This window comes from Aptenodytes forsteri, unplaced genomic scaffold (genome assembly GCF_000699145.1).
Source record: "Aptenodytes forsteri isolate BGI_AS27 unplaced genomic scaffold, ASM69914v1 Scaffold146, whole genome shotgun sequence".
In the NCBI taxonomy this organism is placed as follows: domain Eukaryota; kingdom Metazoa; phylum Chordata; class Aves; order Sphenisciformes; family Spheniscidae; genus Aptenodytes; species Aptenodytes forsteri.
This window is the reverse complement of record NW_008795128.1, coordinates 1,636,491-1,663,670: the sequence shown is the minus strand read 5'-3', so window position 1 is coordinate 1,663,670 and position 27,180 is coordinate 1,636,491. Positions and strand designations below refer to the sequence as shown.

Here is a 27,180-nt window from a genome sequence, read left to right as displayed (position 1 = left end):
TATCTTAGATAAGCATGTAATGGAAAAGGTGAGGGAGAACAACTGTTCATGGTCTCTTCTAATACAAGAAGTAGGAAGCATCACATGAAACTAGCAGGTTCAAAACAAACAGATACTTCTTCACCGGAAACTAAACTGAACTCTGGAACTCCCAGCCATTGGTGACTATGGACGCTAAAATGTCTACAGTTTAGAAAATGGGCTGACAAAGTCATGGGAGAAAAATCCTCAGTATTACACGACTGCGTTCAAAGGGAGGGATGGCAGCGCACCAAGGTGTTGGTGTTATAGGGCCAAGCAGAGCACTCTCAGGCACGCTGCCCCAGGCTCTGGGATCTCTGTCGGCACTGGGAGCTGGGAGGGTGCTCTGGGAGCTTTCATCCCATCGTCCAGGTAATGTTTCCGTTCTTATGCTCCTCCCTCGGTGCCTGCACTGGCTGGGGAGACTGAGCAGCTCTCATCCTCCAAAGACTACAAGGACAGATGGCACATCCGAACGTGCAGAGGGCTATGTGTCAATGGCAGGTGACCCACCGTCCTGCAGCGGTTTTGCAGCATTGACTCATGGCTTCTCAGATGTCCTCCTCCTTCTTCTCTGAATTCTCCAGACAACCAGAAGAAACCGTCCACTCAGGCCACCTCTTTGTCCTTGCTACCTTGTCCAGTCCTGCAGCCAGAAACAGTCTCTCATGCTAGAAGAGCAGGACCCTCGGCTTCCTCGCTCTTACCTGGAGCTTTCTCTCCCTCCTCTGAGAGTCTCACCACTAAAACCTAGTTTCTTTTCCCTGTTCCTGGAGAACATGGTTTCCTACCTTAGCTCCTAGCATGGCAGTTGGATAAAACTGGCTTCCTCCGTCCATTTATTTTGTTTGGATTGCATCTGCCCACAACTTAGTGTGTCTTAATGACTTTTGAATATTACTTCTTTGCTCCCTCAGCACATGGATCACAAGACAGGGTACAGCAAAAGGCACTCATAAGACATACTGGTAACTTATACTATCATACTGTAATCTGTAACACCTGCAGCTCTAGGAAGTAATTTCTTTTTTAAAAAAACAACAGTACAATTAGATAATTATAGAGAGAAGACAAGATTGGATTTTGATCAAAAAGCAGAACAGTCAAAAATTCAGGTTGAAAGTTCTCCATTAAATTGTACTAGAACGATGACTGCTTGATTTGGCAGAGTACTGTCTTCTCCTCAGAGAAATGTGGATTGCTTGGATTTTAAAACCAGCAGTGGTGTTACCGTGGAAGGACTGCAGCCAGAAGGTTTGACTGAACAGCTGTCTGATCCCTGGCCACGGAAGGAGCTCCACAGACAAAATCTGTAACCACTGAAAGTCCACTGTGGGCCGATGTCTGGGGCTGTACACCCTTCAGAGCGGAGACTGGCTCTTCTGTGAAACACCTGGCATGCCGTGGGCACAAATAAATATAAATAGCAAAACTCTGTTAGACTAGTAATAACCCAGTTCTGAACGACTGAACATGGAAGGAGCAGCTTGAAACTAGATTAAAGAAAAAAACTCAACAAATCAGAACACCTGCCTTACGACAATCCCCCTAGGTTATAAATACCACAAAGCTAACTCACACTCACCTGTATTTGAAACTGTTCCTTCTGTGGCACTGTCATTGCACCTCCTCTGGGATTATTGAACTCAGTTACTATTATTTTTGCTGTGGAACCCAGAAACAGATCATTAGGTTTAAAAAGTTAAAAAAATCAACTATTTGCAAAAGGTTGAGGGGCTGCTTTTTTAAGCAGTCAGCCTTATCAAAACACTGTTCCTAATCAATCCTGAGCTTTTCAGTACTTAAAAATGAGAAAAGCTTAAAGTACGAGAACCATCAAACTTAATTCAGACTTTCACTTTCTTAACATTATATGTACGGAATACAGGTTGTATCACTCTTGTGCAGATTCCTTAAAAATAATAATAAAAATAAATTGCCTTTAAGCTCACTGCCTGTCATTTCCTGGTAGTCATTTGCAGGACAACCTTCTGTTGGCTCTCACAGATGACCAGCTTTCAGACTTCAGCAAGAAGACCACAAATTGATAGAAAGCTTCATAAGCCTCAGTGTTCACAGACCCATTTGCTTTGTTTGAATCAAAACTGGCGCACTTGAGTACATTCAGCAAATTAAGAGAAAAAAAAAAATCAACAAAAGCAACCCCACAACTGACAAACCTTACTTTTTGGGGACATTTCTTTCAAGAGAGTCTCGTTGACCCAAACATGGCCAACTGGTCCTCTAAGAAGTCAAGGCAACCTGCAGCACTCCAGAAGGACACCTACAAGTGATGCTTGAGACAGGAGGACCACCCTGAACCTGCCACACAACATCCAGTAGTTCTGGAGAAGAGGAGCTTGCATTTTTCTGAATGCCAAGGGAAGTTCTTCTGAAGCATTTTCACTCTTTCCGTGCTGATACAGAGACTATTAAACTTTTCTTATTCCCCGCTTCATAGGTCTCCACACAAGTTGTTTTTAATTTGCATTGCTACTATTTGTATTCTTTGGAACTACCACTGTTTCTCATACAAAGACATAAACAGCAATGATTCCAGCTCCAAAACCCCCCATATGTTCTAAAAAGACATCAGATGACGTGTGGGAGGAAGAGAGGTACAGCGAGGAGGGGAAAAGCCTTGCCTAAAGTCATACAGGGGGACGGTGACAAGGATAGGGACCTTACTATTCATGAAGCAGGTCTAAACCCAGGAGGTCCTAAATCGCTAGCCAGACAAGTTCATGGCAGCTACTGAAAACTGCAGGAAGCAAAAGCATCGCAATACTGCAGCAGAGCTAATATAGCATCTTTGGCTATATCATACAATTGTTAGGGAGAGGTTATGGGTTTTTTGTTTGTTTTTAATCTTTTTCCTGTAAGAGGGAAGGAAGGAGGGTTAGAGAGTGGGGAAAAAAGGTTGTAAGCTCCATTGAAAAACTTTTCTGATTAATATTTTCAGTCTGTTAAGAACATTGGCCATCATAGGTGATGCAAGGTGTCCACAGGTGATGGAAATTAAGATCCCAGCCTCCATTGCATTGTAAAATCTGTTGTTTGAATGTGATGCTATGATCACATTGGGTGCTGACATGGTATTTGGGGTTTTCTTTTTTGTATGGCATCAGTGCAGCCCTGACCAGTACAACTATGCCATCAACGGTGAATCAAAACCACCACTCCATAGATACAAGTATCTGATGCTCTTCCTGTAGCTTTTGCCCTCAAAAGCCCCTGGATGTCAGGAGCATGATGCTATCTGCAAACAAATGGAGACTTTTTTTCCCCCATCTATACTTCATTTCTGGGTATGCTCTGAAAACAACTGAGAAAAAAAACTTTTTTGGAGAAGAGAGGATTTTGCCATTTACCTACGGTTATGTCATCCCTAAATTAGACCACTTTGGTGATATGTTTAGCAGAGCCAGTCAATATGAAATGAGTTACTAAGTCTCATTATTAGAAATCATATTGAAGTTCAGTTGGTCAAAGGTACCTCAACAGTCAATGGAAAGGAACAGGCAGTTCGAACAGGCAATTTGTCATGCTCTACAACAGGGAGGGTGGATGGATCACCCTCTCAAGATAATAATCTTTTCCATTTACTGAAGATAGAGCCTAGACAACTACCTTACCTTATTTTAAAATAGCTTAAACGGAAGGAGATGAATGTCATCCTTAAATAGCTAGCTCATCCTGCAGAGTCACACCTTTGCTCCGTAAAATTCACTGGCTTCCCTTTCAACACGCTGCCCAACTTGTCTTCTAAGATCAGCATAATTAGTTTTTCTTTGACTACCATTTGAACATAGCCAAACCACTCAAAACCACCATTCTTTGCATTTATCCAGGAGGGTTGAAGACATGGAGATGAGAAAGGAGAGTCTTCCATTCGCCTTCTCCAGGGTGGGAGCCAGCATTCCCCAGCAGATTCATCAATGGGTGAAATCTTTAAGACACACACTCTACTGCTGGTGCTAGGTCAAGTTTATGCTCGAGTAGATCTTCCTCCTTCAGTTTTATGTACTGATTATGCAGTACTTAGAGGAATTACCTAAAATTTCTGAAAATATAGTTAAAAGGGAAGCATGGGCTATTTTAAAATTAGTTGTAGGGCAGATACAGCATACAGTAGCCCCGTTGCAAATGAACAGCTGTACATACAAATTTTATGAGAGTAAGGCAGTACTCATTCCCTTGAAGTACTTAACCAAGATTCAGAAAAAAATTACATGAAGTCAGACTACTGCAGTTTTCAAGAACCATTTGTAAGGTGCAAGTTCTCTGGAAATGCAAACAGAGCAAGAAGAGCAAAAGCCTGCTATCTCCCTGGTGGTAATACCAATTTACAGCATGGTCATGCACACAAAACTTTGTATTCCTGCCTTTTGTATGATGCCAGTATACAGTGCACCTTGCTGCATTTCATAATAAAAAGTAAATAAATACTGCAGTAAGCAAGATGTAAACTGACATGAGTATTAATGGCTAATTTTAAGTGCCCATCAGTGCTGTCTGTGAGCATAATCCTTGGTGATCCAGAAAAGGTCTATTTTAATTCCATCTTTTGTCAAAGCCAAGGATGACCATCTGTGCTCCACATACTGCTGCTTTAGGTTCTTATGGACCAGCCTTACTCTTCACTTAAATCCCTGCATCTCTCATCATCAGTGAGACAGATGCAGTAGAAAAGAGTTCAGCATGGGGCAATCACTTGATTTGACCATATGACACATTAGGAAACCAAGCAGTAAGGTGGATCCTCTGTACCAAGAGAAGTTTTTGCATATGACGTTTTAAAACTAGCACATGAAATGGAAGATTTACCAAATATATTTAAGTCACTCCCAAGTATTTACGAAACACCATAGAAGCAAAGCAAATCAGTTAACAAAACTGAATAAAAGCAGCCTCTCTGCGCATTGCTTTAGTTCAAGGAAAAGCCTTTGCTCTAACCTTTTTGTAGCTCAAATGGAACTTTTGTCCATTTACTTGTACCTGCCTTCCCGGTTTCCCCTCCCACACCTCTATGTGAGAAATCTCTCTAATTCATGATCCCAGTCCATGATCCTAGTGGTGGTGTATCAGACCTTCCAGAAGGTGATCTTCCTCCTGGGGTTTACATAGCTATAGCTATGCCCATCTCCAGTCAACAACATCCAGCCTTCAAGTAGCCTTGGGAAGGGAAGGCTTTGACATGCTGTTGGCTCTGTTGACAAAAATTGAACACATTCACCCATTTTAAATAAAAATCTACCTAACAGTAGCACTTGCTCATACCTCTGTCAGACTTTCTAGATGAACAAAAATTACTCGCAGTAAAACAGAGGTAAAATTTGCATTAGAACTGCTCATTTTCAATTATATATAAAAATATTCAGGGATCCTTTTATGAAGTAAAAAGTTACAGTATTAAAAAAATTACACTGGCATCATAGTTTCCACCACTGTCATACTTGCTCTTAATTTGCATCACTGAAAGAGGAAAAAGACTGAAAAAAAGAGTAAGTTCATAAACATTGTTAGTTCTTTAAAAAGAGTCACTAAGCAGTATGTTTAACACTAAAAGCTGGAGGGTAGGTTACATGACAGACAGCTGATTTAGTTAACTTTCCCTTATTCCTTTCTGCCACAGAAAAGGAGTCAGGCACAGAGGTGCAGGGAATTTTCCATGGATACGCAGAAAATCATTGTCTAATCAGGAGTGTGAAAGGCTTTCCTGCCCCTCAGCTCTGTCTGCTCCTTAGGAAAGGCTGTCGCTCCCCAAGCCTAGACTCTTGCAAATGGCGCATGACACAAAGACGAGAGGAGAAGCTGTGCTTTGTTCATAAACAATTTATTTTATTTCAAATATGTGCCCTTGTTGATTCAACAATGATGTCTGGAGAACCATGTCCTCCACCAACCAAAGAGAGAACTGATTTGGAAATCTTCCACCTGACTTATTTGCTGATGATACCTTGACACCGCCTCCCCTTCTCCTCCTCGGCAGCTGAAAGTATGGCTCAGAGTGAGCATAAACTTGCACCTTATTCTGAGATGGCTAAAAATACAGTGAACAAAAAATTAGTAAATCAACCATTCAGGGAGGCAGAGGCCTATGAATATATAGACAAATATAAAACATCTCATTGGGATTTTTAGTGATTTTTTTTTTTCTGCAAGTAAGATTAAAAAATACTTTAACTTTAGTGTCCTCCTGTTCCCTCCTCCTCATTTCCTCCTCATTCCCCAACAGAAATAAACAATTCCAAAAATGCTTGATGTTCCTAATGTTTTTCATAAACATTTAAAATCCTGTCCCTCTCCTTCCAAAAAAGCAGGTAATGTGGTATGGAGTGAACAAGACTGGACAAAGCATGAGTTTCACACGGATGAATTGCTGATTATCTCTTCTTACTATTTGGTACGGGTGTGTGCTTTGCATTTCCATTGACTTAGATCGTAAGACACGAAGCAAGTTATTTTGGATGCTGATGCCAATCTGAGCATTAAGGAAAAACTAACAGTGCCTGGGTCCTGGTACAGGTGGTCGTGGACTCATGGAAGTTTCTTGGTTTAATATTTACATGGATGTTTTAAAATTATGGTCTGTGAAATATATTTTCCAAAGATGCTCCTATATTTGAGAAAAAAACAAACCAAACCCTTGATCCAAATCCCATCTCTTTTTAAAAGTCTTGTTAAAAATTTTGATTCATCAATTTATCTTAGCACACTTAAAAGCAGAATAGAGAATAATGACATTTTTTAAAAAAGAAAAAGATGCTGATCTCTAAGGAGACCGTCGCTCTTTTTTCATAAGTAAATGACACTGAATGGTGCGGATTCGATTCTTTGCTGGGGCAAACTCCGGCTGAAGTTTTAGTGTTGACTCATACCATTTCATCGCCTTTTCAAACTCTTCCTGTAAAGAAAGAAAGGCTGCAAAGAGTCAGATTCTAAAAAACAGTAAACAATTACATTTTCTATATCTTTCCTGTCCTAAGTAGTTGAGCAGTATGGTATGCACAAAAGTAACTGAACCAATCCTTGTGGTTTAGGTTTTTTTTCCCCCCCTCCCCCAAATAACTCTGATATTTTCTTAGGCTAATGACCCAATTCTGCATACTCCATGGAAGGGAGCCAAATCACTGCTGAGCATTATTGACGAATGTTCTTGCCTTTTTCTGTTAATAGTAGATCTTAGCATTCTTGCTGTAAAAGTAACTTTTAAAAACAGATTTCAGTCAGAATTTACACAGATCAAAGCTTTAAAATCTTGGACAATGCAAAAACATCAACTTTGCTGAAAGGCCAACATTTTTAGAAACAAACTTGAAATTATTTTTAAAAGATTACTCAAAAAACCCCCAAAACAACAAACAAACAAAACTTTAAGAGCATACAGCAGCTAGACAATTTCAGTTGATAAGCTGGACTCCATAATGGTAGTAAGAAGCATTCATACTGAAATAACATCTATTTTTATACAGCTAAAATCTAATTACCTATGCCACTCCGCTTTTTTATTAACTAGGAAAGCACGCCAACATCCAATAGTGTATTAGAAGAAAAACGAGAGGGGAAAAGACCCAAAACATTCTGGGTTTTTCAGTCACTTTGAACACTGTTTTTGTTAAGTTCCTTTTCTCAGTAACTTTATTTGTCCAGTAGAGATAATATTTTTTTCTAGCCACATTATAAACACTAACTAGATCAATGTCAGTTGTAAAGTCTTGATTTTTAAAAAAAGTGTGTTTTAATACAGTTTCAACAGGAATTACAAAGAAAATCCTGTATTAGTTTGTGGGAGCACTGACAAACAGCAATGAAAACAAGAATCAGATTTTTCCATTTTTAGATGTAATAATTTACATTTGCTGTGATCTGGTATTATTTTGATGTTCCTTTAGATTCCCACATCAATAGTTTCTATAGCATCCATCCAACTGTTGGGCCAACTGTTTCCCCTTTGTAAGGCAACTTACTGAAAAGTTTTGCAAATAAAGGAACCTTGGCCTCTATAATGCTGTACTATTAATTAGCATGACATCTTCTACAACCTGTTGGTAAGAGTCAGCTCTCAAATACAGCAGGTTAAATATGACGTAAATAAACTAACTTGTCTTTATGTTTGTATAATTTGATCCAGAAGATAAATTTTGTCCTGTTGCTACAGTCATTTCATATAAAGAATATGGGGCTTCATTGAGATCTCTCAGATCGAGGGAGAATGAAGTTATCCTTAGGCACTGTGCTAACTTTAAAAAGACATTGGCAACTCAAGTATCAAACTTCTACTTCATTTCTTTCAGACAACTGTCAGAAGTAATACCTTAATAGAACGAAGTCACGCCTTTCTTCAGTTTGTTTCCATTGTGTGTTTGACAGTACTGCGCATTTCAACTCTTCTCAACCCTTATAGCCATAATACACGATTACCTGGTCAACTTGCCCTGTTATCTCCCTGATCCCCTCAACCACAGGAGCAAAACATTAAGGACAAATCTATGACAAGGGCTGAAAACTGGCAGGGATACATAAGAATATGTGTAATTGAAAATACTTTTGACACAGACATATATATATCAACTATGTCTCAGCTTAATGGTGCCTCTTTTACCCTTCAAATATACTGGTCCTGTTAAAGATAAGGATGAAACACACAAGAACCAATACAGCATTAGCAAGATAAAAGGACTGAACATTTTGTGTTCAGAGTAAGCACTGAAAGCTAAATTGCAGATTGGAATATATAGACAGTATGAAGAAATTTGAGTTCAATCTGTGAATTATTTTGGGTGTTGATAATCTACATATTGAAATTAAACTTCCCTTGTGTTTGTTCATCACAACTATGAACTGGGTTTTACTTGTGTTTGTTCATCACAACTATGAACTGGGTTTTACTTATTATGCGAAGCTCAGCTCTTCAGGATAGAGACCCAATTTATCATTAATTTTCCAGTATTACAAAAATATCCTGTGTTTAGGTGGGCAGCCAACCAAAATCTTCAATTGTTTGCTACTGTCTTAACAAAGCTTTGCAGACAGCATTCTGAAGCCAGCTTATAAAAATGTTGGCCTTCCAGTACTAAATGAGTAATAAGAATAAAATGAGTAATAAGAGTTCTGGCATTCAAAAAAATATTCTTTCTTGTTGATCCTACCCCAATTTCTTGAATGCTGCTCCTCCAAAATTATTTGTGGGAATAAGGTTTTTTTTTTTTTTATATATATATTTACACACACACACACTGTACCAAAGACAAGACGTAACTGGGTGACAGCACACTCACCATTGCTACGTAGACATTTGCCAGTGTGAAATGATTAACCACAAAGTGTGGTGCTATTTCCACTGCCATGGTAGCCACAATGATGGCATCATTCCAGAGTTTTGCGTTGTGGAAGATGTTTGCTAGGCTTATTAGTGGTACATCCTGGAAGAGAAGAGCAAGTGATAAACAGTGAGGTTCTTTCCATTGAAACTGTTTCAGGATCAGCAAGACAAACAGAAGACTCCACCACCTGGTCACTCTCACTTGGTTACTGCCCACTCCACTATCTGGTGACTTTGAAAGTGATGAGTCAGACCTATTTTACTATAAAAGGGCATTTGGACCTGAATTAGAAACAAGAAACCTCACACACACATAGTGTGTAGCTCACAATAGTAACAAACACTACTGTTGCATAGACAAACAACTAAAAAATTAACTCAGTTAAGTCTCCTACTATGTACCTTTATTTTTAGATGCTCTTACACTAGTTTTCTCCCCAAAGATGAGATGCATTCTCAGAGACAAAAAAAGCTGTTTGCTTGACCACCTTCCTTCAGCTCTTGCATAAAAGGGGAAGGAATATGAATAAAAGGGGACAGCAGGGAGGTGAAAAAAGGGTCCAACCATTAGTGCAACTGATGCACGGTTTTTTATCCTGCCTCTGCCACAGAATTACTATATGATGCTGGATAACAGCTATAAATAAAATTTTCTCAACTAGTCACTGATGGTATGTTTTTTTATTTCCTGGATTTCCAGACCGTGACCTTGTCTGACTGACAAAACTGTTGAGCCCTGACAGGCATAACAGACTCTCTGGGAGCTGGGCTTCACACCTTCAAAGGACAAAATACTGCTTAGTAGCAAGTCTTAGGTGCCCTCAACAGGACAATAAAAAATTTTGGATGTACTTGATCCCTGCCTCCTTGACCTCTACAAGGCAAGGAGTACCTTTGGTGGATAAGTCATTTGTGTTTGCAAAGCAGATATTATGGAAGTCAGACTCACAAAAGAAGACTACAGGAAAATTAATTACCTTTTATTTACACGAGAAAAGGCAAGAGAAAGTAGCGAGATTGCATAAAACCGAAGAGGAGGATAAAACAAAATACTAAATAGCAGTTCATTCAGTGCTAACTCTCACTGAGTTCAAGTTGCAGCTGTATCTTTACAAACAAGATCCACAGTTTTCTCTTGAGGCAGCTTCAGTATGGAGGATAAAAACAAGGCACAAATTCGGAGAGTCAGCCAGTCCAAAGCAACATTACGTCACATTTCTAGAAAACAGCACTACTACACCATAACCTTGCCAAACTGTAGTTTCCAATCCATACTCTGACCCTTACAAGTCACACAGTTAAGGGTGCCGTTTCTGAGGAACCATTCCCAGTTACATAGAAAGACAGGAAAATAAGCAAAAGCTTGTTGCGTTAGATCTTGGTTCCACCCTTGTTTTAAAAGGACAAATACAAAGAGACAGAATTATAGGGGACATAGATATACAGGATGTGCATTTATGAGTTGAGGCATTTCTACTGTTAATGGCTAAATCCTCCTAATAATATCCTGAGAGTATAAACTACTTTGTCTCTCGATTTTCAGAGAAGGATTTAAGACCAAGATTCAAAAAGGAGTATACATTTTGCAGTGCTGCACAATTTGTTGCTCAGGTCCCAAAGTGAAATCTGCAACGTTGAGTGAGGAGCCTATATTGCATTTATCAGTTTGCAAGGGGGATCTTGGTGTATAAAAATAGACATTGTAATGCTCAGCATACCATGTGGCAAGGTGAAGGGTACAAAGCACTTCAGTCAACTGAAACACTAAACAGAAGATTATGTCCAAAGTACTGCCATTTTTGGAGTAAAGCACAGAACTGCTGCACAAAGTCAGGCACTAGTGTCCAGCGGAGATTCACAGCCCAAACACTTAAGATTTAAGCATTTAAATTCTTCGTTCTTCCTCCTCCCCTCTTTAAAAGCACAACCAGAAGATATACTCCCCTCTTTAGAAGCACAACCAGAAGGTATGCTCCTCAAAAGTTAGAAAACTTGTCTAGACAAAGGCTGATAAAGATTCAAAGTCCTACATAACGGGGGGAAGTTGAAGCCTGCATTGCCCAGAGAGGTGTCACACCCACTGAACCGCAGGAATTCCACTGAACCTCTTTTGCAGTTGTCTTTTATTATTCTTTTTTAAAAAGAGACCGTCCACACTAAACAGGTAGTGAAAATTTTGAGTTTTCACCACAACTAGCTAATATCTAATACATTACAGACACTTGATACACACAGTGTTGGCCTTAAAAATAGTCTGTGAAAGCTCTGTTGTGACAAGCAAAACATTATTTCGTCTGAGTAGTGGGCACATGTGTACACACCTTCATGTGATGGGGTGCATAGTGCAATGCTTGCCGTAAGCAATCGATTGCCTTCTTTCCTTGGCCTTTCACCCTCCAGTAAAGAGCTGCCATGCTAGAGAGGACCCATGAAGTCTGATTCTGGCAAAAGAACACCACAAAAACCAGTCATGTAAACACCTGTAGTGAACAGTCTTCCTGTCTTTCACTCTTCCAATTTATTTGATATATTGAATTAGAGGGTGTTGCACTTAAAAATAGCATTAAACTATTTCAAAGCAGCAAAAAGTTTCTTATCTAACAACATATATGCAATAGCCAGGTAAATGAGACTGCCAAATGAAACACAAATTCCAAATGCAACATCATTTTCTTAAGAAAGGAATAGCAGCTAAATAGCTTTAAACGGCAACAACAGTTTCAGCAGCCACAACAGCTTCTAACCAGCTGTCCGATGCTGAGCATCTAGATGTGTACACACATGTCCCGGTTTCGGCAGGGATAGAGTTAATTTCCCTCCTAGCAGCTCGTACAGTGCTGTGTTTTGGATTCAGGATGAGAACAAAGTTGATAACCCACTGATGTTTTAGTTGTTGCTAGGTAATGCTTACACTAGCCAAGGACTTTTCAGCTTCCCATGCTCTACCGACTGAGAAGGCTGCAGGTGCACAAGAAGCTGGGAGGGGGCACAGCCAAACTGGCCAAAGGGACATTCCATACCATGTGACGTCATGCTCAGTATATAAACTGGGGAAAACCGGCTGGGGGGGGCCGCTGCTCGGGGACTGGCTGGGCATCGGTCGGCGGGTGGTGAGCAATTGTACTGTGCATCACTTGCTTTGTGAATTATTATTATTATCATATTATTATTATTATCATTTTATGTCAATTATTAAACTGTTTTTATCTCAACCCACGAGTTTTTCTCACTTGTGCTCTTCCAATTCTCTCCCTTATCCCACCGGGGGGGGGAGGGGGAGTGAGCGAGCGGCTGCGTGGTGCTCAGTTGCCGACTGAGGTTAAACCATGACAACACATTACCCAACATAAAGCAAAAAATTTAGTTAAGTTAGCTGACTGGACTTGTAGGCTCTCTGTAGTCACTGGAAAGAGAAAGGATGCTCTGGGATGCAGCTCAGAGCAGAAGCTTGACAAGCCTAGCTGATTAAGTTTCGTGCCCCTAGCTGACTGACTGCCATGTCACATGTTAGAAAGGAAAATACTACGTGCTTGAATTCTGTGGACTCAGATACAGTAAATAAATGTTTATGCTCACATATGCAATTAGATAAGTAGCCATCTTGATTTGTTTGATTAGCTCTTGTGAATACTGAATGAGACTGGTAGACAGAAGAACTGCATTTTATTTCCAACGCAGCTAGCCTTACTGAGAATTCTGTTTCTGGTCTCAGCACTAAATTTTCAGCTCATTTGGATAAAGCTTGCTGTCTGCAGGGGGAACAGTAGCATGTAAGAGAAAAAGTTAGTATACATCTAAAGTGAAAAGAAACTAAGTCTTGTAACATAAGCATAAGAGTAACATCTTTATTTTCTGGGGATGACAAAGCTATATTGGCTTTAGTTTGAAAGGACAGCAAGTTCCTCAGATGGCTTTCGGTAGAATAGGCTTAGGGGCACCAAACTGTTTGGGCTGAGCCCTCTTTTTCTATAGTAGTTTGGGATATCCTCCCCACTAGCTGTAAACATATAACAACAATCCCTGCATCCTTATCTACCTCATAGATCCTGGGAAAATTAAGTTCCTAATCATCTCCTCCTTACCAGCCTTAATCTAGCTAGGAAGCTTGGTTTTTCTCTGGGGAGAACAGGAAGCGCAGCCTTGCACATGGTGCCATACCTCTGCCTGAATGCACCTGACACTTCAGCCCAACACAGCATAACGTAAAAGGAAGTAGGAAGAGAAGAGAGGAAGCTCCTGCCTGTCAGCTGTCTAACCGCTGCATGCCAGGAACGCGACTGGAGAGTTGAGCCATGGCTTAACTCAGCTTTGCATAAGCTCCAAGTCAATGAAGCACAAAAAGAAAGAGGAGGGCTGAGAACTGTTGAAACAGTTTAATATGTATCAACAACCATCAACAACCAGCAACACTGCTCACTACAGGGCTGGAAACACTGGGAAATTTGACAAGCTTAGGTTTTAGTAAAGAGATATGCAAGACACTTGACAGTGTAAGCACAGGATACAGCTCAACAAAATACCCGTGAGGGCATTACAGATGCTGAATAGACACAAATCCCTAGTCCAAGTACTAATACGTTCCTTGACTAGGATTTCAGACAAATGGCTCAAGACTGGATTCACCACTACGTCAGTCATGAGCGGTAAGCCTAGACTTCTCACTTTTCTCATTTACACATACCTTTTCCAAAGCTTTGGCTATTCGAGTACCAACTTGTTCTAATGACTGTGGTGAGTACTGGTCTTTGCCAAGATTCTGTAGCACCTGTGGAAGAGGAATAACAAGTGCTTAGATGCTGGAACCCGGTAAGAGATGTCCCTCACTTGTTGGTTGCTTTTTTCCCCAGCCTTCTACAAACGTTGTAACCTGTTCCAACCTAAACATCACTGTCTATCTTGAGTTAATATTACCTGTATCATATAACACAGTGTTATAACTCCGTGGCACTGAATGCAAAGAATGGTAGAAGTTTATGTATGCTCCGTTGGACTTTTCTTTCACTAATTAATCCATCAAGAACTATAAATACAAAGGCACTAACGGTGTTTTAGGATTTCCCTCAGGTCAGATCATAGACGGTTGGGAAAACATTCTGGTAAAATACTGCTTTCAGCTTGCATTGTTCTTACAGTTTTATCCAGGCATTCACTCACTGATGGTCACTTCTGGAGACAGGGCACTGAGCTAAATGTGCCTTGAATCTGCCACGGTACGGCCACTTTTGTGTGACAGCCTTCAACTCTGGCATACCTCTTTCAGTTGACTTTCTCCAGTGTAATGCAAGCTGGCTCGACTAGAGACACCTTGCAGGTGGTCCAAAGTATGCATACTAGCTGGTAGATTCGGGTTACAAAGGGGCTCCACGGCTGGTTCTTGCAGCTGCGTGGCAAAATCAATGTGTTCTGTAATGCTGCAAAGGTCATAAAACAAGTTGAATCAGTCAGGAGAAGAAAATAGAAGAGTCATTACAAAGTTCTCTAGTGAGTGTAAACTGCCCAGAACCTGGCAGAATCTCATTTGAGTAGCTCCAGAAGCAAGAGAAACTGGATCTTCCATCTGCACTTGCACTTTTCTTTGCAAGTCTATTGATGAAATACCACGTTTTCAAACTTCTTTGAAATCCTGGCAGTTCTTTCTTACTTTGAAGAATACTGAAATCTTCAGTTTATGCACACTGAAGGCCATGTAACTGTCTTGCTTTGTGTGAGTAACCTATTTAAGGTTCATATACAAGATACTTACTCAATGTTTTTAGCAGAAACAGCAAGCCATGTGCTGGCTACAGTTGTAAGCTCTACCCTACGGAGTTTCAGGCATTCATCAGGGCTTGGCCAGCCAAGGCTACGATAGTCATGCCTTTTTCCTTGAGAAAGGAAAAAAAAAAAAAAAAAAAAAAGAAACTGTCTGGAAGCAGAAAGACATTCTACTTTAGTACAATGATTTACAAAATACTTCATACCAGTGGATACATTCCCTATGTTATAAATGTCACGGTCCTGCAGCCAGATTTCTTTAAGAACATTCCTGAACCTAAATGGACTGAATGGAACTTGCAGGATCCAAAGACAGAACTGGATCCTACGCAAGACAGATTAGGAGGTGGAGTTTTAAAACCTGTTTCATTACACTTTTTCAATAGCTACACATTAAGAACAATCGCCACTCTTGTTTACAGGTAATGTCTCTACTTAAATGTCCTTAAAGAAAGTTCATAAATGAGTCATCATTTAGGTTCTACAGCTACAGTAAAAACTAATAAAAGTTGATTGCTCCATCTTCTGACAATCCCAGGTGAAAAATACTGCCGTTTCTTTTCAATGAATATTGTTTAAGACAGACAGTGGCTTTTACTGCATTCTTACACTCAAGATAGCAACATTTCTGAAACTATTAAGCAGTTACACTTCAGCCCTCCCATTTTGCAGAGAAGTTAACCGAGGCAGGGACAGGTTAAATAACTTGCTTTATGTTAAGAAATAGATCACTGGGAGAAACAAGAACCTGATCTTCACATTTGAACCAAAGCCTACTGAAATCCTTCCCTTACATTTGGTGGATACCATACCAAGTCCTAGGCATCCAGCTTGTGTTAACTGTTAGGAAACATTTTCCTCTCATATCAGAAACATCCGAACTGTTTGGAACATAAGAAAAACTCATTGTAGCCATAAATTTGCACAGTGGGAAGCCAAGTTTAACAACGTGCCAGTCTATCGCACCTGCTATGTAGGCAGTATTTCAGTATTTATTTCTAGTTACCTGAAATTTTGCCCATTTGGATGCAAATCCTATTTCCCATCCAAGGTATAGTAAAATGCTTCACCACAATTTTGCAAAATAACGATGAAGTCTGTAATACCATGTCTTTTGTAAAGTATTCTGATTAAAGGAAAATTAACTTTGAGAAACTCTGGGAAACTTCAGAGGGGAACGATCAGTTCCCATCACCATCACTGTGAACTGTCTGATTGTGAGTTCTTATTTGCATGAATGGCAAAAGGTAGCGAGAGGTATGGAAACCAGAGACAGTTTAGTAGTCTGAGAGGCAGTCAAACACAGGACAGCTAGCGTCACTTCCCTGTTCTACCAGGAACTCCCCAGGTGACATCCAATATGTTACTTAAACTTTTGATGATTTAGTTCTTGTAAAGAGGATGTCAGCGGACCCTGCCTCACAGGAGCGTCAGGAAGACACCTACTTTACAATCGAGGGATGCTATGTAATAAAGCCACAAAAGTAGCTCGGGGGAGAGAAGATACATCAAGGAAAGGACAGGTGTGTGCTCATAAATGATAGTTTGTTTTCAAGTAATCCCTCCCTCCTATTTAAATATTTAATTCAGTAACTTACATTTTTCAGCTGCTAAAAAAGGAGCTTGTTAAAGATTTAATGTAAAAGCCTTAAAAATGTGAAATCACTTTCTAGGTCATCAAATTGTCGAGGACTAAAATGTATTGGAGAACCCATCTTTGCTTACACATCAGCCCTATGACATAAAGATTTTACCTCCATTGAAATCAAGGTAAGACAAAAAGTATGGGGGTCAATTACTTCAGTTTTCTTCTTTGGCATCATTAGGTTCCAGCAGCTCTCCACTTCATCCCAAGCAATCATGTGCTGATGATTTCTGTCCACCTGAACACACCAGTGGAACTAGCTTGCACCATAATAATAGACAACTCTCCAATTCCTGTTACTCAACTAGCAAAAACTCCACCTCTCTCTCCAAACTGCCTCATCTATGTTGGTGCAAAACTCTACTCTTCTGTAACTCCAGTCTTCTGGAAGACAGTCTCTAAGTTTTCTCTTATAATATCACCAAACCAATTACAGCAAAACACATTTTTTTAAAAATTTTATTTTTATTAGACCAAGTTTTCTGCCTTTTGTTTTTGAGTTGTGTGTCTTATGTTTAGTCAGTAATCAATTCAAGCTCTCATCCTGCATTTGTCTCTGAAGGGGTGTCTCTCATCTGATTAAAACTGAATGGACAGAGAAGTCAGTTTAAGAAAAAGATCATTAAAACCCCCTCTCTCTTTTACTACTTCTATTCACAACATCTACCTCTTTCATTCTCCGCTCTTACCACCTCATCCCTGAAGTCCTGGGAATAAACTAGAAAGTTTTCATTCAGCAGATAAAGTTATGCTGCACTTCATGAGGAAGGTGCAGATGGAAGAGATTCCTAATTTTTCCACGTACTCATCTGGAAGGCATATTTCACTACGTAGCTTTGTGATGCACATTTATGGTAATAAACCAGTGTAATATAAAAGCTGCAAAGAATAAACCAGAGTAATACAAAAGCTGCAAACGACTTGCTTTCTCCAGAACCATCAGGTTACCTATTGGTCCAGGAGAAGGTATCTTTGGTCCACTGATCTCCAGGGCAGTTTGGTAAAAGTTTTCATTTTCTCCATTAGGCCCTTCTTCCGTGTTTCTCCCAACTGGCTCCTGGAGATCCAAGTTTTCAGCTTTTGGTTTCTTTAAACGTTTAACCTGAAAAGTGATCTACCAAAAGAATAGTATTGGCAAGGTTAACAGTAAGAAACACCATGTTATCAGCTCCAACACACTACTTGTTTTAGCCCAAAGTTTCAGTTTCGAAGATGTTACAGATGAGATCTTTCTCTCTCTCTCTCTCCCCCCCCTTCCCATCTCAACCTATTCTCTAAGCCTGCTCACATTCACCGCATCACACCATGCAAACAAAGTACACAACTTCAATCTCCAACATAAGAGAAAACCAATTTAACTGCTAGAGAACTGAAAGGCATTTTTCATTATATATTTTGCTTGTAACGTGATGACAACAGATATTTCATTGTTTTCATGCTAACTGGAACTTCTGGTTAGAAACTTTTCTCCTTTGTAACTGTGAGCAAGAAGTTTGAAGGCACCCATCATCATTCAACACCTAAGCTCATGCTGCTGATAATCAAGACTTATGATCATAGAATCATTTAGGTTGGAAAAGACCTTTAAGGTCATTAAGTCTGACCGTAAACTTAACACTGCCAAGTCCACCACTAAACCATGTCCCTAAATGCCACATCTACCTCCAGTGATGGTGACTCAATGACTTCCCTGGGCAGCCTGTTCCAAGGCTTGACAACCCTTTCAGTGAAGAAATTTTTCCTAATATCCAATCTAAGCCTCCCCTGGCGCAACTTGAGGCCATTTCCTCTCGTCCTATTGCTTGTTACTTGGGAGAAGAGACCGACACCCACCTCACTACAGCCTCCTTCCAGGCAGTTGTAGAGAGCAATAAGGTCTTTCCTCAGTCAGTTTTAGTGATGCAGAGGCCTTTCCTTTAGAAGATGGATTGAAACTACTTGTTCATTTCACACAAGCCATGAGCCAGCTCTTTTAGGCCCATAGGGGAGGTTCCTATATATATTCCAGTGTTAAACCCCCTGAACTGTCCTCATCTTTCCCTTCTCCACAATAGTAAGTTGGTACAAGACTTAAGTAAGCTCATCCAAACTTACCCATTCAGCTTCATCATCATCACCACAGTCCCCAAAACAGGAGCTAGCAAGTCCATCCTGAGATCCCTTCTTTAGGACCCGGATTCCCTGCAAGTCCATCCGACGACCTTTTACCTCCAGTGCCCCTTCAAAAGCTTCCTGAGGCCAAGAGTTTTCAAACTCATCCACCAAAGCCAGCATCTCTTCAGACATCTGATCATCTTCTAATCCCTCCATTCCTTCTGAACTGTTGCTTTCTGCAGTGACTGCGTCTAAGAGGGAATACCACAAAAACTTCAAAAATTCTCTTCCTGCCGCTTCCACAAATCATATAAAAAGGATCTTTTTTCTGTGACCTGACTTTTCCACTTGCACAACCCAAATATCACTGTCTACTCACTGCACGCTGCAAATGGGAGAGGAGGACTGGAGAATGCAGACTTCCCCACTGCAAAGAAGCATCAACTGTTGCTTCAAAAATCAACACCTCTAGACCACTTTCATCAGTTTCCTTTCCAAACCAGAATTCTGCCCGTTTGAGGGAGTAAACAGGTGATGTCTTTTCTCTACATATGTGCATTAAACATGGAATAAAGCGCTCTGTACCTTAACCATAGGGACTGTTTTTCTTCCCTTCCGTCTGATACAGCTAATATAGAATTCACTGAGGTACAACCAACATATGTTTGTAGAGTCTTGCAAGAAACTACATCCTTTAGCTTGGAAAGCATCTAAACCTTGACCTCATTTTTTGATTTAATGCATTTTGATGTTAGAATTGGAGAAGAACAGTGAACAGAATGAAACCGGTTTTAAGGGTTACTTGCCACTTTACAGACAAAGGGGGGAAAATGTAGCTTCTTGGAGGAAGATAGCTCTTCTGAAAAATCTAGAAACCGATTCATCTGCCAGCACTGATTTTGTAAGGCTGACTTACTTTCCAGTCTCAAGAAGGAGGGATCCCTTGCTGAACTCTGAGTAAGGACTTCTGGATCTTCTGTACCTCCCTCAGAGTGTCCTTCTGCCACTGCTGTAACTGACTCATGGTAGTCATCAAAGTATTTCTCCTTGTCATGACTGCCATCTGGATTTTTCTTATGACAGTGGCCTGAAAGAGAGAAGTTTACTGATACACCATGTAAGACCGCTGCTCCTGGATACAAGTGCAGAAGCTGTACTGAGGAAGCTACAGTCTTCCAGTTTTCTACATACGGTTTAACAGAATAATTCTACAAGGTATGAAAGACTTCATTCAGTGATTAAAAAGCTGATCTGCCTCTTGACAAGGCAGATCACCTAAAACAGTTACAGGAAACAATATTATTAGGTACACACTGTGAACTACTAATGAAAGAAAAATCAGGTATCTTTTGAGGGAAGGTTGCACAGCACGTAGAAAATTACTGTGTGCTGGTGGCCACTCCAATGAGCATTCCCAAGACACGTTTTTAGTGACACTGCACCACACGTGGGAGTTGCCTGCCATATGAACTTCACTTAAGACACCATAATGCTCACCGTGCTTACGTGTAAGAGAAAAAGGGCCAAGGCAGACTGACAGAGGATTGCCAGGCTCTGACCTGTGCCAGCAATAGACAGTTCGTAGGTAAGACTAGCTCATTAAATAGACAGACAAAAGCTACGGGTATTAATCTGTGCCAAAAATCAGACGTTTATTCAGCTGAAAATTTAACATCTATAATTCTGTGGTCAGGTTACAGGCTCAGATTCCACCAAATACAAAGATCTAGGAATAACATTGGAAAAATCCAAATGTAGAGCCAGTAATGAGCAGATGAAAAAAAAGTGCAAACTTGCAACACTAGCCTTTGAGCATCCTTCAGTGAGACACTGTTAAGCTTTCAGAGAGTTTAAACGGTGGCCACCTGCAACTTTGTAGCAATATTTTTGATCTCAAATACATTTTAACTAAAGAACTCAGATTTTCTAATACTAATTACCTTCCAGTCTTCCAGGGCAAGAAGTGTTTAGAGAGCTGCTCCCCTGGCCAACCCCCAGAGCTGTGCAGGTATAGACAGGATTCTCCACATGTGCGAGAGGCTGGGAGCTGCCCCGAACCCCACTGCACAGCTATGGGACTGAGACATGGACCGGGGCACCTGCCTATCATCACACGGGAAGCCTGTCACCACGGAGAAAAACACGTTCTGTGTACAAAGCTGCTGCTCTCAAATCCCTCCTTCCTTTATTTCAATCACTTGTGAGTGAAAACAGCATACATATACAAATGAATTAAGAAGCACACAGTGAATCAAGGAAAGCTGAAATTAAATGCAAGATTGTCAAGTATGTTCCCCATTCTACCCTCATGAATGCAAATTGTATTGCTCCATGCATACGGAAAGCATTATTTTTTTCAACCAGCAGCATAAAATATGAAGAATGTGAATAAAGTAGATCAGTGACTCCTTTCTTCTCCACGCAATGATCCCATGTTACAAAAGAATATTTTTAGGTCTTACTCTTTTATCAGGCCAGCAGGATGAGAGGATGGTTGTAACTCTCGTGTAAGGATAATCTGTTCCACCACTTCTCAGCAAGTGAAACTATAGCTTTTTGCTGTACGCTCTCTACTTTTGCATCTGTGAACACTCACGTGGCATCTTTGGAGGAGAAACAGACCAGTATTTTTGGGGTGGGTGGGGGTGGTGTGTCACCAAAATCAAACAAATAAAACTATATTCATAAATCCTCTGTGAAAACTATTTCTTGCCCTACCTTTTCTGCCCTATAGAAATCAATATTATTTTATGAGTAAATATATAAAACAGAAGCAGTTAACTTCATAAAGTCTTCTAACATCTACCATACAGTTATACTCTTCCTTTCCTACTCTATCAGTCATTGACTCTTTCTTTAATCCCCTCCCCACCTCCCCCATGCTGTCAATAAAAAAATTGGTTTAATTAAAAAAAATCACTTCCATATATGGAGATCCTCATGTTTAATTTATGAGAAACAGTGTACACAGAACCCTAAACCTGAAAGTAGTCCCCCTGCCTGACATCAAACCAGCCTGATTTTGATGCAAGTCAAGTGCTTCTCAGTAATGTGATGACCACAATTCCCTTTGCTGAAGGTCAACTCATCATTAGTATAAAGAAAAAAGCAAAGGGGCTGAAAAACAGACAACTATTTTTAATTGAAATAAAAACACCAAAACCAGAAAAAAACCTGAAAATAGCAAGCAGAAGGAAAAAACCATGATGGCCCTTAAAGTTTTACTTAAGACCAACTCTGTTAATATTAATTTACAAACAGTGACAGCTAAAAACAGACTAGATGAGAGTACTGGCTTTCTTGGGATCTGAGAACTGCTATATGTGGAAACCCGAGTGGCCTAATTTTTTCAAATTGCTGCTTTCAGTTGTCTGACATTGCAGGAGAAAAAAAAAAATGCTGGTTGAAAAACCAATGGAAGTCAAGATCTCTGATGAGCGTACCATGAAGCTGGTGGTACCAAAACACCGCAAGTCAGAACTTCACAGCTTGTTATCAGCCGGACGCCTGAAGACCAATGGGGAAGACCACCAGGTAAGGGTGTGAGGCCAGCAGCGGCCCCAAACTCCAGGCACATTCGCTGGCTGTAGAACATCAGTTGTACCATTGCAATACTTACAGCACCTTAGCTGTGTGAAGGGCAAAAGTGACTGCCACCCTACAAATGTTCAGCTCTGTATTATTTATTAACATTTCGGTTGTCTAAATATGCACGTGTGAATTTTCGGTGTAAAGTCCTGACACAGTGATATTGCAGCTACAAAACTTGGAGGTCTAAAACTACTTCATAGTACTTGATCAATTCAGCTTACTAGAGAAGGATCACTTTCTTGCTCATTTATTTTGAGAGCAGCTGTTGCCACTTTTCCTATTGATTCAGCAGAGCTAAGAAAGCTCAGAGGAAAGTGGATCAGAGTCTGTCCTACCTTGTGTATTATGAGACCTGGTTAATATGTTCCAGGCAGCAAAACAAAGATGCTACAGAGATGACACAAAATAATTGTCTGGGCCTTTATTTAAGTGATGGAAATAACACAAATGAATAGTCTGATTGTGCCAGGTTAATGCAGAAATTGGGAGGAAAAAAAAAAAAAAAGAGAAAAGCTCCTAAATTATAAAGCAAATCCGTTGGATAGAAAAAGCAAATACAAACTCTAAACTGAAGCATTGAGACCTTGGAGATTAAAAGCAGAGCACAGTATTATATATTAAAGGTCTCTATTTCTCATATTGTTCTAGTTTGTAATTTTTTGGGGCCAATGTGAATGCACTTGTACAGCATTAGCACAACACACATTTTAAATATAGAAAACATGTGCTAGATCATCCATCCCACCTTCTCGATTCTCAGGACCCCTCTCAAGGGTCCACTGAAGCTGTGGTACCTACTGCAGTTGGTAGGGCTAAAAAACCCCCCAAAGTCAGACTTAAGTTCTTGTTTAGGAATTGGATGATTCCAAACTCTTAAGCTGAAAGCCACTTAGTGTAAGGAAAGAAACACACAGAGTGTTGACATCTGTAGCAAAGAAGGAGAAATAGTAGAAGTAGTAGTAGAAAGAGAAGTGATGCAGTAACTGACGGTGAAGACTTGCTTCATCTATAAAGGGATAACAAATATTTATTCTGAAGCATACTTCATATTGCCACATTTCTGAGAAAAGTCGCACTTGGAAACAATTATGAATTTCCCTTATTACATATAAACTTTTTTGGTACTACACGGTGGTTTTTTGTTTGTTTGTTTAAGAGCAAACTTCTGTCAATTTAGGTGACTCCAGACTCTCAGACTGAAAGCCACTTACCTAAAGCAAGGAAAGAAACATGAAAAGTATGGAAAAGAGAAAAGATGAACAAACACCCCCAGTGTATCACATGGAAGTGCTGCACCTTGAGGAAGGTCTTGAAAGTAATCAAACTTCACCATTAAAGAGGGCATTGATTGTTTTAAAAATCTAAATTAACTGCCACTGTAGCTGTTTGCGTCTTGTGGTACATCTGGCAGAGAGAATGAGGCCTCACTAAACATTTTCACTGTTCAATTCCTATATACCAACTTAAGATAGATGATTTGGTGTCATCAACAGCATTGGAAATAGAAAGTAAAATTATCTCCAAGTGTCTTTGGTCAGCAAAGAGTTTTTACTGACTTGTTATTCTCTGTTTGTCAGTGCAGAGCTTGCGAAATAGGGCGTTTGTAACTCCACCATCTATGTTCCAACATACTAGGTTTAAGAAAACTATTGGCTCCTAACTTCTTATGATAAGACAAACTAATTTCTTTAAATTTTTTGGTACATATTTAGAAATTACGATGGCAGAATAATGCTTCAAAACTAAAAGTTAAGTCATTTAAAATTTAGGTACTGATTTTTTTCCTACCGCTTGGAATAAGCAGAGCTGGATTATCTCTTGAATGATTACAAGAGTCAAGTGACTATTGCTGTAGTCAGTGACTTGCATTAGGTTATGCAAAATGCAAGTTATCTGGAGGTAAGTGTCACTTAAATGATGTGCCCCTTTATGGTTAAACAATGCAAAGAGAGAACTCTATTTAATATAGATGTAAGTCAGCTTAATACCTGAATTGTCAGAGTACAGAACAAACCGAAACCAAGCTGCTAACAGGAGTTACTAACTCCATACTTGTTTTTTGATGCACGCTCAAAACTAGTATTCCCCACAGTGAAATTCAGTAAAGGTAGTTCTCTGTTTTTATAGCAGGAATGACATATCACTGAGCTTAATGGAAATAGTTTTTAATCCCTGCACACAGATGAATAGTCTCATCCACAGACATTTCAGGAGCAGTGCACCAATAAACAGTCTCCTTTTTATTTTTGCTAGTCACTGCTTACACAGATGCAGAGATACAGGTCAAAGGGGGTGGTATATTACCACTTTACACACGAAAATGTGTAACAATTAATGCTGCTCTTAGGTCATGTGAAAACTTTAGGGGTGCTCCCTGCTTGGGTGACACTGCATATTTAGAATTAGGCTAAAATATATCCAGTATAGAAATTAAACTGAAAACCAGCATATTTTCACCCACCACTTTTATAGAACAAGTCTTATTCAGTGCTTCATGTCACAGGCAATATAATTTACCAGGGTTTACAAAAATAATCTGGAATGAATGAACTCACCTACCAGAACCCTTTTGTGCACCTAAAACTACTGTGATCTCAGTCATCAAAATTTGGGCCAAACTAGCACCTGAAGAACTGTCTTACTTTCTGCACCATGGTGACTTCATCGCAATATGACATTAACAAGCCAGGGGAGTGTTACGGGGAAGTGCTGTTTGAGAGGCCACCCTTCAGACAAATACAAAACATGAGCTTTGACTTTCACGGCAATGTTAACACTGGTGATTAACACACTGCATACCCAAATTACCTTTATGTTTCAAGGTGAACATGATAATTTCCTAAAGATCTTGTGAGCCATTAACAGCAACCATTTTATTCCAATCACATATGAACAGATATTGGATTGCAAAACATTTGTTAAGGGAAAAAAATCCATGCCAGTTATTGAGATGCATTTTAAAAGCAATAGGATGAGCAGTAACTAGAAAAGAGACCTACCTTTAGCACCTACTGCTGCTCTGCTCACCTTAATTATAAATTAACATGGTTCTATTAAGATTTTGCTCTAAAATTCATGCATTCTTTTTCTTACTGTTTTCCTGAAAAAATACATATTTACACTTCAAAATGAATCCCATGATTGAGCTTTGAAAGCAGAACCTGCAAACCACTTATGACTGAACAGGATTGTCATCAAAAACATTACAGAAAGGTCACAAGTCCTAACTGCTGAACTGCAAGACAGCGCTGTGCTCCAGAAGCAATACCAAAGAAAATTTGGTGCTTTCCACACACACGAGTGTAAAAAAAAACAAAACAAAACAAAACCAAAACGTTCTCAGTTTATTTTTAGTGGAAAATGATCAAAGTGACAAACGGAGCAGGGAAGTAAAGGGAGAAGAAAAGTAGAAGTTCTTAATTACAATTACCTGGCTATGCAATACTGACCTGTGAATGTTTGATAGGTCTATATTTAACTGAAGAGAAATCCACAAGTCCTACGACATATTCACTGTGTACTATAGGACCCAGGAAAGATACAAAGCAGATGGGCAACCTACATCTGCAGAAGCATAAAATTGTTCGAAGCCTTGTTGCAGACTTGAAAAGCCAAACAGCCCACCCAGCGGTCAGTCTTGCTCTAACCCAACAGTATCACTGCTAGTTTCAAGAAGGCATGACTAGGCTCCATAACAGTAACACAAGTGTACCTCCAGTACCTTTACAGTTGTACCATACTGGATAAATCACTTAAAAAAAAAAAAGAGTATCTACTACCCACATATCATCATAGCTACTATTCTGGAATAACGAAGGACAGAGTATACTAAGTTCCCTCTCTGGTCAAGTATTTCAAGGTAAGTATCAATACAGGTACTGGCAGAGAATGATGAGTGTAGTGCCCAAAATTTGGACTAAGCTTTTGGTGTGTTTTCTCTCCACACAGAAACACTGTTCATTTTCAGCTTTTTCCTTTAATATAAACCCTCCTTTGCAAAACTGGAAGTTACAGGACAAAAATAAACATTTTCAAAAGGACAGGACGTACTGTTAACTGAAAAATAAAAACTAAGTATGGAGAACAAATAATGAAAAGCAGCATGAGGTATTTTAAAAGTTGATTTTCATAAATTCCTACCTTCTCTAAATCCCACCCTTACATGAGCGGTCAGGGGCCGTTCTTCAAAGATGATGAGAGGCATGCTCAAAATCAAGTAGTCAGAAGAGTGCGCTACATAACAAGCTTTGGTTTGATGCACAGCAAAAAACAGGATGATGATTTATGTGGTCAAAATTTAGACTCAAGCACACAAAATGAAGCATACAAAAGTTCTTTCTTTTTTATTATTTATTCCAACAACACGTTTTCAATTAAGAGGATTATATAGCAAAACAACTGTTCTCACTCATAGGGAAATAGTTTTTAAATCTAATTTGTAGCCATAAGATGCCTCTAAATTTGCTTAGCTATAAAGATTATCTATTTGTCTCATTACAGCAGTTCTGATTAAACCTTTCAAAACATACAAATGCCAACAATACGTAACCCGATTTCTTGTTCATATTAAGTGAGAGAAATACCTCACCATTACGTAACAGACCAGTCCCTGATGAACAGACACACAAATTCTCCTTATGAAATACAAAGAAGTGATAAATAAAACATTGAAAAAAAATTAAAGAGGAAGACAAACCTATTTAAATTAGAACACAATGCAGTCTAATAAGGGACATGCATGCAAAACATC

At 39.7% G+C, this 27,180-nt stretch overlaps 1 protein-coding gene across 1 annotated transcript in view; it reads right to left on the bottom strand.

The window, feature by feature from the left end:
• Positions 1 to 5,841: 5,841 nt before the first annotated feature.
• TTC17 (tetratricopeptide repeat domain 17) overlaps positions 5,842 to 27,180 on the bottom strand; it is a 47,938-nt gene continuing 26,599 nt past the window's right edge. Inside the window, exons 16-24 of the mRNA XM_009277470.1 lie at positions 19,756 to 19,926; positions 18,840 to 19,090; positions 17,694 to 17,859; positions 15,090 to 15,210; positions 14,598 to 14,757; positions 14,028 to 14,111; positions 11,668 to 11,787; positions 9,303 to 9,446; positions 5,842 to 6,928 (exon numbers count right to left, since the gene is read on the bottom strand). Coding sequence (XP_009275745.1) covers positions 6,797 to 6,928; positions 9,303 to 9,446; positions 11,668 to 11,787; positions 14,028 to 14,111; positions 14,598 to 14,757; positions 15,090 to 15,210; positions 17,694 to 17,859; positions 18,840 to 19,090; positions 19,756 to 19,926 — 1,349 coding nt within the window. The 3' untranslated portion in view covers positions 5,842 to 6,796. The remainder of the gene's footprint in view (positions 6,929 to 9,302; positions 9,447 to 11,667; positions 11,788 to 14,027; positions 14,112 to 14,597; positions 14,758 to 15,089; positions 15,211 to 17,693; positions 17,860 to 18,839; positions 19,091 to 19,755; positions 19,927 to 27,180) is intronic.